The following is a 14,055-nucleotide window of genomic DNA, read 5'->3' on the forward strand; positions in this document are numbered from 1 at the left end:
CCAATGTCGTACTAGAATGAAAGTACTTTGAATAGCACATTGACAATTTGCTAAAATTGTAATTGCTTATAGCTGCTAACAAGGAAGGAGATCAGAATTTGATCTTCATTAATTGGTCAAAGAAACTGATGTACTAAGAAGCTTGTTCTTAACTCTCACATTTAATGGATATTAAATAAATAATGGATAAATGTTTTAAAAATTGAGGTATATAGACAGGTTCTACTTTTCATGGCTATTTTTTTTCATTTTTTTAAATGTTTATTTATTTTTGACACAGAGAGAGAGGGAGAGGCAGAGTGCAAGTGGGGAGGGGCAGAGAGAGATACACACACACACACACACACAGAATCAGAAGCAGGCTCCAGGCTCTGAGCTGTCAGCACAGAGCCCGACATAGGGCTCGAACCCACGAACTGTGAGATCATGACCTGAGCTGAAGTCGGACACTTAACCAACTGAGCCACCCAGGCACCCCATCATTGCTATTTTTAATTCTAACAGCCATGTGGTGTTCCACAAAAGAAATGGTAGCTCACTTTTAACTTTTTCATTGAATTAAAAGATGTTTTAAATTCAGTCCTTTAAAAAACCGTGAAAACTGAACTCTGATAGTGAAAGCAGAATCCTTACCACCTTACTAAATTGGTATGGAGTGCCAAATTTCTGAAATTTTCTTGAACTACCAGTTTATCCCCATCTCTGGTGATCTTTTCAGTAATGGGAAAGTTTTAGTCCTGTGAAAAATGACACATCAGAACAGTAAAGTTACAAGTTATTTTATGAGAACTTAGAGCATGAGATGATAGAGACCTTTATGTCAAGATAAGGATTTAGGATTTATAAGACAGTATTTTGACATAAGGGAGAATTGGAGGATATCTCTTCAATAAAAAATTTTAAATATTAACATTCAGGCATGTTAGCTGCCTGTTTAGCACAGATAACAGTCTTGTCACTGTTAGCAGACTGGACTCTTGATGAAGGGATGGTGTTTTATTTATCTTAGTTGTATTAGCCTTTACAGGTTGACTGACAGTTGATAGGTCAAAGCAACTACTTACTGAATTTAATTGCTGATTCTCCTTTGTGTATTTCATGAACTTCTTGGGTCCTCTGTTCTTCAGATAGAAAGCTAGAACACCTAACTGATAAAACATTTTTTCTTTCTTTGTTTTTCTTTTCAAATGTAGTGCATCAAGAGAAAATCCAGCCATGCAGGAAAAAAAAAGGTCAAGCATTTGGCAGTTGTAAGTATCTAAAAACACATAAAGATATCAGAGAACACTTTGAAACAAGAAGATTACAGTCAGAATTTTTTTAAGTGTGATTTTATGTCTTCTTTCTTTTTAAAATTTGGAGTATATGGCTAAACTGTACTTCTTCTTTTTAATATGTAGCATGCCAGCTCGGTAAGGCTATTCTTGAGGACAAAACATATGCTATCGTAAGCTGCATCATGTTGGTTGTGCATTTGGTGGAATCTTCTGCTAAATTAAATAAAAACTATGGAAATTATTCATAGAGTTGGTAATTACCTGGATCCTCAGTGAATAAGTTAACGTGGATTCGCTGGTTCTGTGATTGTTATGGAACTTGACAAAGTAAAGCTTAGAAATTTAGTGTCTGTAGGTTTGAGAAGTGTGTATATTTGTGTGTTTTGGACTTGAATTAAGTTCCTGCCAGAAGTACTGTGCATTTACTATGCTTAAAACATCCATTTTTTGGTGAATCTGCTGTTTATTGGAAGTGTTCATTCTTTTCAGTGGATGTGAAGGTAGATCTATGATTTGAGCTTAATAGAAATATGTATAAGATGTTAAAATGGCAATATGTGTTCCAGTGCTTTCTTACTATTTTTAGAATTGGCAAACTAAGCTTCTGTTCAAATCTTGCAGCCATAACCTCGCTATTTAACCACTACTCACCAAGTAGGAGCTAGGAACCATCTTACTTTATTTCTTTATTACAGGAAGTTCCCTGTACTTAAGACTTTCTTCCTTTCATTATGTGAATTGCTAATTGAAGAACAAGGGTCTGCCATTTTAAGCAATAGTTTCTCTTTACTGAATGTGAGTTTGGCTGTGAGTGAGTTAATTGCTAAGTAGTATATGACTACAAAAATCTTTCTGCCAGTTTCTAACTCATTGCCTTGTAAAAGCATTCTAACTTGTGGAAAGTTATGGGCTGTTTCTCACAGTGCATGTAATAAGGCTCTTACTGTCTCTCACTCACTCTCTCTCACTCTCACTTTTTTCTTTAGTTTCAGCCGACTTTTTAGCTCCTCAAGTAATACTGCTAAGAAACCTGAACCACCTGTTAATTTGAAGTACAATGCACCCACCTCTCATGTTACTCCTTCTGTCAAGAAAAGAAGCAGCACCTTATCTCAGCTCCCTGGGGATAAGTCCAAAGCCTTTGATTTCCTTAGCGAAGAGTAAGTATTTTCCAGACTTGTGCTTATGCTCTAAAAATAAGTTAACAGTTAAGATATTCTTGCCGCTTATCAGATCAGCTATAAGGTTCACAATAAGTCTATAAAGAAACCATTTTTGTAATGTGGCTGCGTACCTTTAAGTAAATTACTTGTAGTCAATATCTTTTATGAAAATTGCATGTCAGGGCTTTCATAAACAGAGAATTGCTTTAAAATGTCTCCTTGGTGCTGGTATAACAACACTGACAAATATCAGTAGAGTTAAAGGCCTATATGAGCCTATATCCTGGATGTTTGAACATTTCCTTTGGTGTCACAAGTAGCTGAATTTCTCTCCTGACTCTACTACTCCTTAGGTCCATGACCTTGGACAAGCTAACCTCTCCGAGCCCCAGTGTCCCTGCCTGTAAAATGAGTATGATAACCTGGCTCAGGGACACTAGGGTTAAATTATATAGTGCTTTATATATAAAGTGTCTGGCACACAGATCAGTTAACTACCACCTACACAGCAAATCACCTCACAAAAATTTAAATAGCCCAAAGAAAGACCAACTATTTTCAGGATGGTTTTCTTTGTTATTTTACTCCATCGTTCACAAGCTTATCCAGTCAGTTTGCACTTTTGTCTTCGGAAACAAATTAATGGGGCCCAGAAATGAACCTTTTATTATCTTCCTAAGACCATATTGATTTGTTGATCTTCAGTCACTTCTAGTACATTCCCAGGCATTATAAAATTCTCAGTAAATGTTTGTTGAATGAACAAAAAAGGGAGGAACTAAAGATATTTAAGAATTTTTCCCTTTCATATGGCCAAAATCTGAAACCTGATAGAAATCCGATGGCTGATGTTTAAACATAATAAAACAGACTGCTTGCTAATCTGTTAAAGCTTGAACGCTGTACCCCCCGCAAAACTTTAAAAAGACCAGCTTTAGGATAATACTTCTTAAGGCAGAAGTCTGAAGTAAACTCTTCTGAAATTATGTAATTTTTTGGTTGTTATTTTTGCTCTCTTAGTGGGAAGGGGGAGAGATGCTGTTGTTATTGTATCCCCTTAATTAAAAAGGGATATTTCTTTTCCTTTTAGAACTGAAGCTAGTTTAGCCTCACGCAGAGAACAGAAGAGAGAACAGTATCGCCAGGTAAAGGCACACGTCCAGAAGGAAGATGGTAGAGTGCAGGCTTTTGGCTGGAGTCTGCCTCAAAAGTACAAACAGGTAACATGTGAACACGGTAAGAGCCTCTAGTGGAAATGCAAGGGGAGAGGAGTGTCCCTGGGCACGAAGGAATTGAAATACAGGTCTCAAAACCTGCTCATTTCAAGTTCATTGATTTGGCACACATTTAGAGAAGGGTTCAGGGTAGTGGTTCTCAGGCTGTTTTCTGGAGCCCCAGAGCCCAAAAGAAGTGCCTGAGTCGGTGAGGAGGGAGGGGGTCAACAGGAGGTTTCTCAAGTGTGTGGGACTTGAGGTATCCTGCTAGTTTGTTTCTTGTGTTTTTGTTTTGTTTTGTTTTTAGTGAAGTATAGTCAACATATAGCATTATATTAGTTTCAGGTATACAACATAATAATTTGATGTTTTTGTATATTTTGCAATGATCACCACAATAAGTCTAGTTAATAGTTAACATCCATCACTGAACGTGGTCTCAGATTTTTTTTCTTGCAGTGAGAACTTTAAAGATTCCTCTCTTAGCAACTTTAAATGTGCAATACAGTATTATTAATTATAGTTGTCGTGCTGTACATTACATCCCCATGACTTATTTTATAACTGGGAGTTTGCACTTTTTGACCGCCTTTATGAACCACTTCACCTACTTCTCACCCTGCCTCTAGCAGCCACCAGTTTATTCTCTGTATTTGAGCTTTGTATGTTTAAGATTCCACATATGAGTGAGATCATATGGTATTTGTCTTTCTCTGTCTGAATTTATTTCACTTACCATAATGCCCTTAAGTTCCATCCATGTTGTCACGAATGGCAAGATACCATTATGGCTAGATAATATTCCATTGTATTTGTATATCATATTTCCTTTCTATGTTCTTTTATCGATGGACACTTAGGTTGTTTCCATGTCTTGGCTGCTGTAAATAATGCTGCGGTGAGCATAGAGATCCATATATCTTTTCAAGTTAATGTTTTTGTTTTCTCCAGATAAATACCCAGAAGTGGAATTGCTGCATTGTATGGTAGTTCTGTTTTTAATTTTTTTTTGTAAGTAATCTTTGTGCCCAACGCAGGGCTTAAACTCACGACCCCGAGATCAAGAGTCACATACTCTACTGGCTGAGCCAGCCAGGCACCCCTATTTTTAATTTTTTGAGGAACCTCCATCCTATTTTCCACGGTGGCTACACCAATTTACATTCCCACCTACAGAGGCACAAGGGTTCCCCTTTCTCCACATCCTTGCCAACACTTGTTATTTCTTGTCTTTTTGATAATAGCAATTGTGGTGTGAAGTGATATCTCACTGTGGTTTTGATTTGCATTTCCCTGGTGATTAATGATGCTGAGCATCTTTTCATGTACCTGTTAGCTGTCTGTATGTCTTCTTTGGAAAAATGTTTATTCAGATCATCTGCCCATTTTTTAATCCAATTTGGGCGGGGAGCTATTGAGTTTAATGAGTATCGTACCCTATTTCAGTATTTGAAGATTTCATTTTTTAAAAAAACACATCTATTTTTTAGAAGTTTTTTTTTTTTTAAATTTTTTTTTTTTTTCAACGTTTATTTATTTTTGGGACAGAGAGAGACAGAGCATGAACGGGGGAGGGGCAGAGAGAGAGGGAGACACAGAATCGGAAACAGGCTCCAGGCTCCGAGCCATCAGCCCAGAGCCTGACGCGGGGCTCGAACTCACGGACCGCGAGATCGTGACCTGGCTGAAGTCGGACGCTTAACCGACTGCGCCACCCAGGCGCCCCTATTTTTTAGAAGTTTTAAGAAACCATTGTCATGGAGCCTTTCAGACTATTGATGTAAAACTCAGTTCACTTCTACAGGAACTTGTCTGCTTCCATATTTCCTCCGCTCAAAGACTCAGCACATGTGTACACATGCACACACATACATGCTCCTGAACACACATACGCACGAACATGTTCATGAATTAGTGTATCTCTTATGAGCTCCCATAGTATCTTGTTTATTGTTTCTAATTGCCACTTGATGACTTTCTGCTTATTTTTCAAATAAGAATAACAAAATTAACTTGAACTTGATTTCAAAGAATAAATATGTACTATCAGGGCTTGCTCATGGCTCAGTGGTTCTGTGAATTCACTTTTGATGAGGCTTACCAATGTGTCTTTTTCTCTCCTCTTCCTAATTATTAGGTAACCAATGGCCAAGGGGAAAATAAGATGAAAAATCTACCTGTGCCTGTCTATCTCAGACCCCTAGATGAAAAAGATACATCCATGAAGGTAGATTAATTTTAGAGTTAAAGAAAATATTTCTTAAGCTCTGGGTGGATTTTTCCCCCTAAAACCAAGAAAGCTTAAATTCTACTTCTGTGAGTGAGGTTATTGTTTCTTTTGTAGTTTTAAACTGGGATACTTTGATTATTAAAGACCTGTATTCATGGGGCGCCTGTCTGATTCAGAGCATGAGATTCTTAATCTCAGGGTATTGAGTTCAAGCCCCTTGTTGGGGAGTACCCATTGGGAGTAAGCCCCACTTAAAAGGGAAAGAAAGAAAGAAAGAAAGAAAGAAAGAAAGAAAGAAAGAAAGAAAGAGAGAGAGAGAAAGAAAGAGAGAAAGAAAGAAAGAGAGAGAGAGAAAGAAAAGGAAAGGAAAGAAAGAAAAGAAAAGAAAAAAAGAAAGGGGAGGGAGGAAGGGAGGAAAGAAAGAAGGGAAAGAGGAAAGGAAAGGGAAAGGAAAGGAAGAAAGAAAGAAACAAGAAGACCTCTATTCCTAATCATTAGATTGTTAAAGACATGTGAAATATTGTAAACATTTTTAGAGACAAAATAGATGTAATACCTTTTTTCTTCTTCTTAAACCCAAAAAGCTGTGGTGTGCTGTTGGAGTCAACTTATCAGGTGGGAAGACCAGAGACGGTGGTTCTGTTGTTGGAGCAAGTGTCTTTTACAAAGATGTTGCTGGTTTGGATACAGAAGGCAGTAAACAGCGAAGTGCATCACAGAGTAGTTTAGACAAGTTAGACCAGGAACTTAAGGTAAGTGTGTGCACTAACATCTGACCTCTTCGTTTTTGCTCTTTGGTCCAAAACTGTTTTTTGGACCAGCTTCTAATTGGGATTATTACGCCTTTGCTTATTCCTTGTGCTCTTTTCTAGAGCATATTTTACATACAATAAGCTATATATACACTTGAAAATGGTACAGTTCAAAGAGTTTTGACAAATGTATGCACCCATTTAGGAGCCATCACAGTCAAGAACTAGAACATTTTTATCACTGCTATTTTCTAGTCTACTAATTAATATTGAAAGGTGGTTATATTTTTAATCTTTCAAATAATCTGCAGACAAACTCAAAATAGCATTGGCCTTTACTGTAATAGCACTGACCTATGAAGTATACATACATATTATTTTAAACATTCTTTTTTTTTTTTTTAACTTTGTATATATAGGAACAACAGAAGGAGTTAAAAAATCAAGAAGAATTATCCAGTCTAGTCTGGATCTGTACCAGCACTCATTCAGCTACAAAAGTAATCATTATTGATGCTATTCAACCAGGCAACATCCTAGACAGTTTTACTGTGTGTAACTCTCATGTTCTCTGTATAGCCAGTGTACCAGGTAAGGGTAAGCCACACCCCTTTCTCCCTACCATCTACATCTTTGTATTGGCAGGAACTGACTTATTTACCGGAGATACGGTCATGCACCACTCTCATGGAGTTTATGTTCTAGTTGGGGAAGACCAAAACTAAACTGGAAACAAATGACTAAACAAGATATTTTCAATACTATGAAGAAAGTGAAACACGGTAATATGAGAAGATGATTGGTGGGCAGAGAGTAAGAGCCTGTTTAGATTGATTGATAAGAGAAGGCTTTCTAAAGTTCTGTATTGAATATTATGTGATGTTTAAACATTGGTTTAAACATGAAACAGGTTGGTGATATGTCTGCACAATGGAATATTACTCAGTCATAAAAAGGAATGAAATTCTGATATGTACTACAACATAGATTAATTTTGGAAACATGCCAAGCAAAATATAACCCAGACACCAAAGGACAAATGTTGTATGATTCCATTTATATAAGGGATCTAGACTAGGCAGATTCACAAAGACAGAGATGGATTAGAACTTACCAGGGCTGGGCCAGGAGGGGCTTGGGGAATAGGGAGTTACTGTGTAATGGGTACTGATTTTCTGGGTGGGTGATGGAAGAGGTTTAGACATAGATAGTTGTGGTGCTTGCATAACATTGTGAATGTAATTAATGCCACTGAACTGAACCCTTAAGAACATTAAATTATAAAGTTTTATGTTATATATGTATATCTTACTCCAATAAAATATTTTAATGTCTATATAAAAACAGCTTTCTAAATAAAACTGAAGGGATTTATCTTTATATGGCAAATGCTTAGTTATTAAATGTATCACTAATATCCTAAGACACTGTATACACCTAGGGTGATCAGTTTTTTTTCTTTAAATGCTTATTTTTGAGAGAGGGAGTAAGAATGGTTTAGGGGCAGAGAGAGAAGAGGGAGAGAATCTCAAGCAGGCTCTGCACTCACAGTCCTGATGTGGATCTCAGTCTCACAAACTGTGAGATCATGACCTTAGCCGAAATCAAGAGCCAGATGCTTAACTGACTGAGCCTCCCAGACACCCTAGGATGATCAGTTTTTAATAGTGTGGGAAGTCCATATTTTATTTTATCGTTTTTGTTTATTTTAAAGTTTATTTATTTGGAGGGAGGGAGGGAGGGAGAGAGAGAGAGAGAGAGAGAGAGAAAGAGAGAGAGAGAGAGAAAGAACAAGAACCAGTGGGTGAGGGGCAGAGAGACAGAGACAGAGAGCCCAAGGCAGGGCTCAGCCCTCAAAATGTGAGATCATGACCTGAGCCAAAGTTGGATGCTTAAGTGACTGAGCCACTGTGGCACCATGGAAGTCCTTCTTTTGTTTTGTTTTATTTTGTTTTGTTTTGTTTCGTTTTGTTTCGTTTCATTTCATTTCAATTTCTTTATTTTATTTTATTTTATTTATTTATTTATTTTATTTTTTATTTAAATGTTTATTTTTGAGAGTATGCACACGAGCAGGGGAGGAGCAGAGAGGGAGAGAGAATCCCAAACAGGCTGTGCACTGACAGCAGCGAGTATGATGAGGGGCCCAAACTCACGAACCATGAGATCATGACCTGAGCCGACACCAAGAGTCGGACGCTTAACCGACTGGGCCACCCAGGCACCCCCAGAAGTCCAGATTTTAAATAGTAATCTTGATAATTAAAAAATTGTTCTTGCTGATTTGTCAGATAATAGATTTCCTTGTTTGAAACCTCATTAGGTGGCTGCTGAGGAGCTCCTTAAGAACAGAAGTGTCATGTTGTGACATTTTCATGTTTACTTGTGCTTGCAGGAATAGAAATACCAATTTTTTAAGCTACTTTCTCATTTTGTGATGGTTAGTTTAAATAAAATTTAAAGTTACCCTCCTGGCAGTGTATTCAAGTAGCTGTTTGTCTCCCCTCCATAACCTCATTTCAAACCTATAGTTGCCTTAATGGAGAAAATGCTACTTACAGGGGTTTACTTAGCTATTAGAAAAAGGTTTATCTCGTTTTTCAGGAGCCAGAGAAACAGACTACCCTGCGGGAGAGGAGCTTTCAGAATCTGGACAGGTAGACAAAGCGTCTCTGTGTGGCAGCGTGACCAGCAACAGCTCAGCAGAGACAGACAGCCTGTTGGGGGGCATCACCGTAGTTGGTTGTTCTACAGAAGGTGTGACAGCAGCCGCCACTTCCCCTAGTACCAACGGTGCTTCTCCAGTGATGGAAAAACCACCAGGTATCTCTCTCCTCCTTACATGTCTTCAGTGTCCGGAGTCTGAGCCTGTCTCACGTGTCTCATTATGGACTCATACTTAATGTAGGTCTTGAAGTGACGAGGATGAAAGAGCTTGAAAGAAGACACTGTGATGACTGTTAAGGATTCTAGTATCTCATGATACAGTGTGGAGGAGGACGGGGTCGGTGGAGTGGAATTCTACGGGGGTGTTTTGTGCGGGGAAACTATTGGGAGGAAAGCTCAAATTCCAAATGGCTAGCATGTGTTATTTATTTTGTAGAAAAGGAAGCAGAAAATAGTGAGGTTGATGAGAACGTTCCAACAGCAGAAGAAGCTACGGAGGCTACAGAAGGCAATGCAGGGACAGCTGAAGACACCGCGGATGCCTCCCAGCCCGGCGTGTACACAGAGCATGTCTTCACGGACCCTCTGGGGGTTCAAATCCCAGAGGACCTCTCGCCTGTGTATCAGTCAAGGTATATGGATGGGTCGGCAACTCAGGAAACCAGATAAGTGTTTATGTAAAAGGAACCAGAATCCTCTCAAGCAGCCACGGGATTCCCACTAATGGGATCGTGGCAGACTGTGGTGTCATTATGCATTCCCAGTGTGTCTGTGTCTCTACTTATCCTTCCGCTGCATTCGCTCTGCATTTCCACTCCCTCCTTGCCCCCCTTCAATGTGTTCTCTATTCTAACAACTTAAAAAAAAAAGTCTTACCTGGTCAAAATCTTCCTGGCCATTTTCTCCTCTCATACGATTTCTTTTTTCATTTCCATTCAAACTGTGATTGTGCCATTTTCCTTCCAGTCCTCCTCTTACTTCAACCCTAGTTATCTACAAAATTGGCAGTTTAGATTTCCCATGTGGGCTTGGATGACTTTTGTAAAGTTTGTTTTCTGGCAAACAGCTCTTCCTTTTTATTTTTTTATTTTTTTAATGTTTATTTATTATTGGGAGACAGAGAGAGACAGAGCATACGCATGAGAGGGGCAGAGGGAGGAGGAGATACAGAATCCAAAGCAGGCTCCAGGCTTTGAGCTGTTAGCACAGAGCCCGACGCAGGGCTTGAACTCACGAACCGCAAGATCGTGACCTGAGCCAAAGTCGGATGCTTAATCAACTGAGCCATCCAGGCGCCCCAAACAGCTCTTCCTTTAAAGTGTTTGATAATACCAGCCCATTTAGTGAATTCTTTAATTTTATTTTCTGCCTTCTCTAGGCCTTTATAGAAAGCTGATGGGGATACATTTAAATGTGATTCTTTTTACAATTTAATAGTCTTCCTCTTAGTTTATAGAACAGTCAAGGGCCTATTAACATTTGTTAATTTAAGAATAAACTCATCTTTTTAGAACTAGCAGGTATGTTTTGGATTTGATAGCTCAGTTATCTTTCTAAAAATATTCTGACAATCCAAAAGAAAGAAGGTCTTGGGAGAGAATGCAAGCATGTTTTAACTTAACACTTTATTTTAGAAAATTCTTTATACTCATTCCTTTGTGTGTGTATATGATTTTTAAACCATCCTTTCCTCTGCTTCCCCCCCCCCCCCCGCCCCAAGAAAAAACTTATAAAATTCAAAAGAACCGTAAAGGAGAGCCATAATTATAGTCTGGATATTAACGGCTATATTTCATTACTGTGTCTTAACTCCCTTATGTGCACCTTGGTCCTCTCTAGTATGTTAATGTTACTTCTGGTATAACTATTGAAATACTTATTATAAGCACTTAAATTTGGCTTTTCTGGAAGTCTAGTGTTTGATTTTATTTTTTTCCAAGTGTTAAACTAAAATATAGAAGTGTTCAGTCCCTGGAAACTAGCTAAGCTTACTGCAATCTTTTGCCTTTCCCCACCTTTCCCAGTAATGACTCAGATGCGTATAAAGATCAGATGTCAGTATTGCCAAATGAACAAGACCTGGTAAGAGAAGAAGCCCAGAAAATGAGTAGCCTTTTACCAACTATGTGGCTTGGAGCTCAGAACGGCTGGTAGGTGCTGGCTCTTTTAATATTGAAGTATCTTTAGTTTTTGACTCTTGCTTTTGGAATCAGAAGATAAGTAAGTAAAATGTGGTACGTCGGCGTACAACGAAATATGCAGAGAACTCAAGTACATGCAGATTTTGCGATGATGTTCCAGCTACCTCATAAACTGGACTTGCGCTGCGTATGAATGGTAAATCATATAGTTCTTTGTCATAGAATGTTCTCTTTATATAATTCTCTTGGATGAAGAGGTAAATAAAACTTTAAAATCTGGGTGATCCAGAAATAGAAGATCCTGGACAGCACAGAGACAGAATTATTGATGCACAGAAGGTTTATATAGCTAGAGTGTATTCAAGAAGTACCAGTGATTAAACGAATCTTTTTGGCTGGGGGAAGGCCCAGTTCCAAACATAACCACTTGGTAGAGTTACTACGAAAACCAGGACAGATCCCTGTCTCAAAGCCTAGGAGATAACTAACATTACACAGCTTATTCACATTCTAGTGCTGTGCGGAGATTCAGAAAATTGTGCTTTCCTGCAGGTCAAGCAAGGTCACTAGTGCGTCTTTTCCATAGGGGTCTAATACTACAAGATGGAGGGACAGCAAACTTTTCTATGAAGGATCAGATAAGAAATACGTTAGGCTTTGTGGCCATATAATTTCTGTAGCAACTTCTCAACTCCACTGTGGTGGCACAGAAACAGCCATGGCCGTGACCATGCATAAGTAGATGAGTGTGGCTGTGTTTCAGTTACACTTCACGGACACTGAAGGTTGAGTTTCACATGTCTCAGATGTCATAAAATACTCTTTTGATTTTTTTTTCCCAACTGTTTAAAATGTAAAGACCATTTTTATCTTGCACACTGTACTGAGGCAGATGAAGGGCTAGATTTGGCCTGCGGGGCATAGCTTGCCAATCTCTGATGTAATAAACCAGACTGTTATCAGACAGTTATAGTTCCATGTGGTAGAAAAGGAAGGTAATTTTTTAAAAAGGAGGTTAGCCAAGGATCCTGAAGTATGTTGTAACCTGAAACTAACCGATCATGTGTTATTCTAGTCCTGGCTTTTCATTCTTCTGTGTTTCTGTTTGCTCAAGTGGCTGATTTCTCTGCATTAGACTCTCGCTGTTTGTTATTTCCTAAGATTTTTGTGGTAATTCTTCTTTCCTCCTAAAGGGACTTTGTGGTCACTGTGAGATGTAAGCAGCGACTTGATGTTCTCTGTGCCTTACTTACCAGTCTTGATTTTGCTCTTGCAGTCTGTATGTGCACTCTTCTGTAGCCCAGTGGAGAGGATGCCTCCATTCCATTAAACTTAAAGATTCGATTCTCAGTATTGTGTAAGTTTTATTTTAGAAATTCTTCCTTTTACAAATATGTATTTTGATATAAACTATCTTTTAAGACTGTTAAAGCTGACATGTGCTTCATGATTAAGTCAGTATCCAGATTTTTTTTTAAACCCTCTTCATGGAGTCAGAGAAGACGAATGAGATTCAGACTCTTACTAGAAAGTAAAATAGTCCTTTTTTTTTTTTTTAATGTTTATTCATTTTTGAAAGACAGAGAGAGACGGAGCACAATCAGGGGTGGGGCAGACAGAGAGGGGGACACAGAATCTGAAGCAGGGTCCAGGCTCTGAGCTGTCAGCACAGAGCCCGACGTGGGGGTCAAACTCACGAACTGCGAGATCATGACCTGAGCTGAAGTCAGATGCTCAACCGACTGAGCCACCCAGGTGCCCCGAAAGTAAAATAGTTCTTAAGTAGAGCTTTAAGTGAAACTTGCCACGTTGATTCCTCACCATAGTATGAGCTCTTTAGTACTCTGGAACCTATTTATGTTTGTTTTAGGATACTTTTTATACTTTGTACTTTGTGAATATGTTGATTGGGGCATTGATTCACTAGTCTGTTTCCATATGTTGACTGTCAAAAACTCCAAAGTCCACTCAAGGAGTCTGTCTCTGGTCTGTGGACCTTTTGCAGTGAGAGAAGCTTGGGCCAGAAAGTAAAACCACTGAGTCACCACACAGGCTGTTTATTTAGTTCAGCTGACATTTTCATAGCAAGACTTTCTCAATCTGTTGGTCTCGGGGTTGTGAGTTTGAGCCCCACGTTGGGTGTAGAAATTACTTAAAAATAGAAAAGAGTGTATTATTTGGGTTCTGGTGTAAGCTCCTTGTCTGTCATGGGTGGGCCCTCTGAGAGCCTCTGAACTTCTAGCTCAGTAGCATGTGGCACCTCCCACATTCCCACACGGAGCGCTCTGAAACCCCGTTTCCTGTTCGCAGACATGTGAAAGGGATTGTGTTAGTGGCCCTGGCTGACGGCACCCTCGCAATCTTTCACAGAGGAGCTGGTGAGTTGTTACAAATATAGAGTGTGCACTAATCTGTTGCTTTGCAGAAGCATTTTCTAGCAGATTAGCTCTGTTTTAAAGAAATGATACTTAATAGGAGAAAGAGTAAGGGTTTAAACTGAGTGCTAACAGTGTATGACTTTAGTAGATGTGTGCGTGCATATAGTTTATCGTTTCAAGGTGCTCTTGCATAATGTGATATGGAGGCACCTGTTTCTCGTTAATATACTTAA

General features: G+C 38.8%; 1 protein-coding gene across 1 annotated transcript in view; it reads left to right on the plus strand.

Annotated features, from left to right (window-relative positions):
- The window catches only part of SPAG9 (sperm associated antigen 9), a 133,418-nt gene that overhangs the window by 103,615 nt on the left and 15,748 nt on the right, over positions 1-14,055 (plus strand). Inside the window, exons 13-23 of the mRNA XM_047081026.1 lie at positions 1,194-1,250; positions 2,264-2,437; positions 3,531-3,660; positions 5,792-5,881; positions 6,469-6,636; positions 7,056-7,227; positions 9,241-9,459; positions 9,740-9,935; positions 11,328-11,453; positions 12,721-12,801; positions 13,755-13,822. Coding sequence (XP_046936982.1) covers positions 1,194-1,250; positions 2,264-2,437; positions 3,531-3,660; positions 5,792-5,881; positions 6,469-6,636; positions 7,056-7,227; positions 9,241-9,459; positions 9,740-9,935; positions 11,328-11,453; positions 12,721-12,801; positions 13,755-13,822 — 1,481 coding nt within the window. The remainder of the gene's footprint in view (positions 1-1,193; positions 1,251-2,263; positions 2,438-3,530; positions 3,661-5,791; positions 5,882-6,468; positions 6,637-7,055; positions 7,228-9,240; positions 9,460-9,739; positions 9,936-11,327; positions 11,454-12,720; positions 12,802-13,754; positions 13,823-14,055) is intronic.

The sequence above is a fragment of the Lynx rufus genome, unplaced genomic scaffold (genome assembly GCF_022079265.1).
Source record: "Lynx rufus isolate CCGP_SWC_20201006 ecotype Redwood Valley unplaced genomic scaffold, mLynRuf1.p SCAF_18, whole genome shotgun sequence".
NCBI lineage: Eukaryota > Metazoa > Chordata > Mammalia > Carnivora > Felidae > Lynx > Lynx rufus.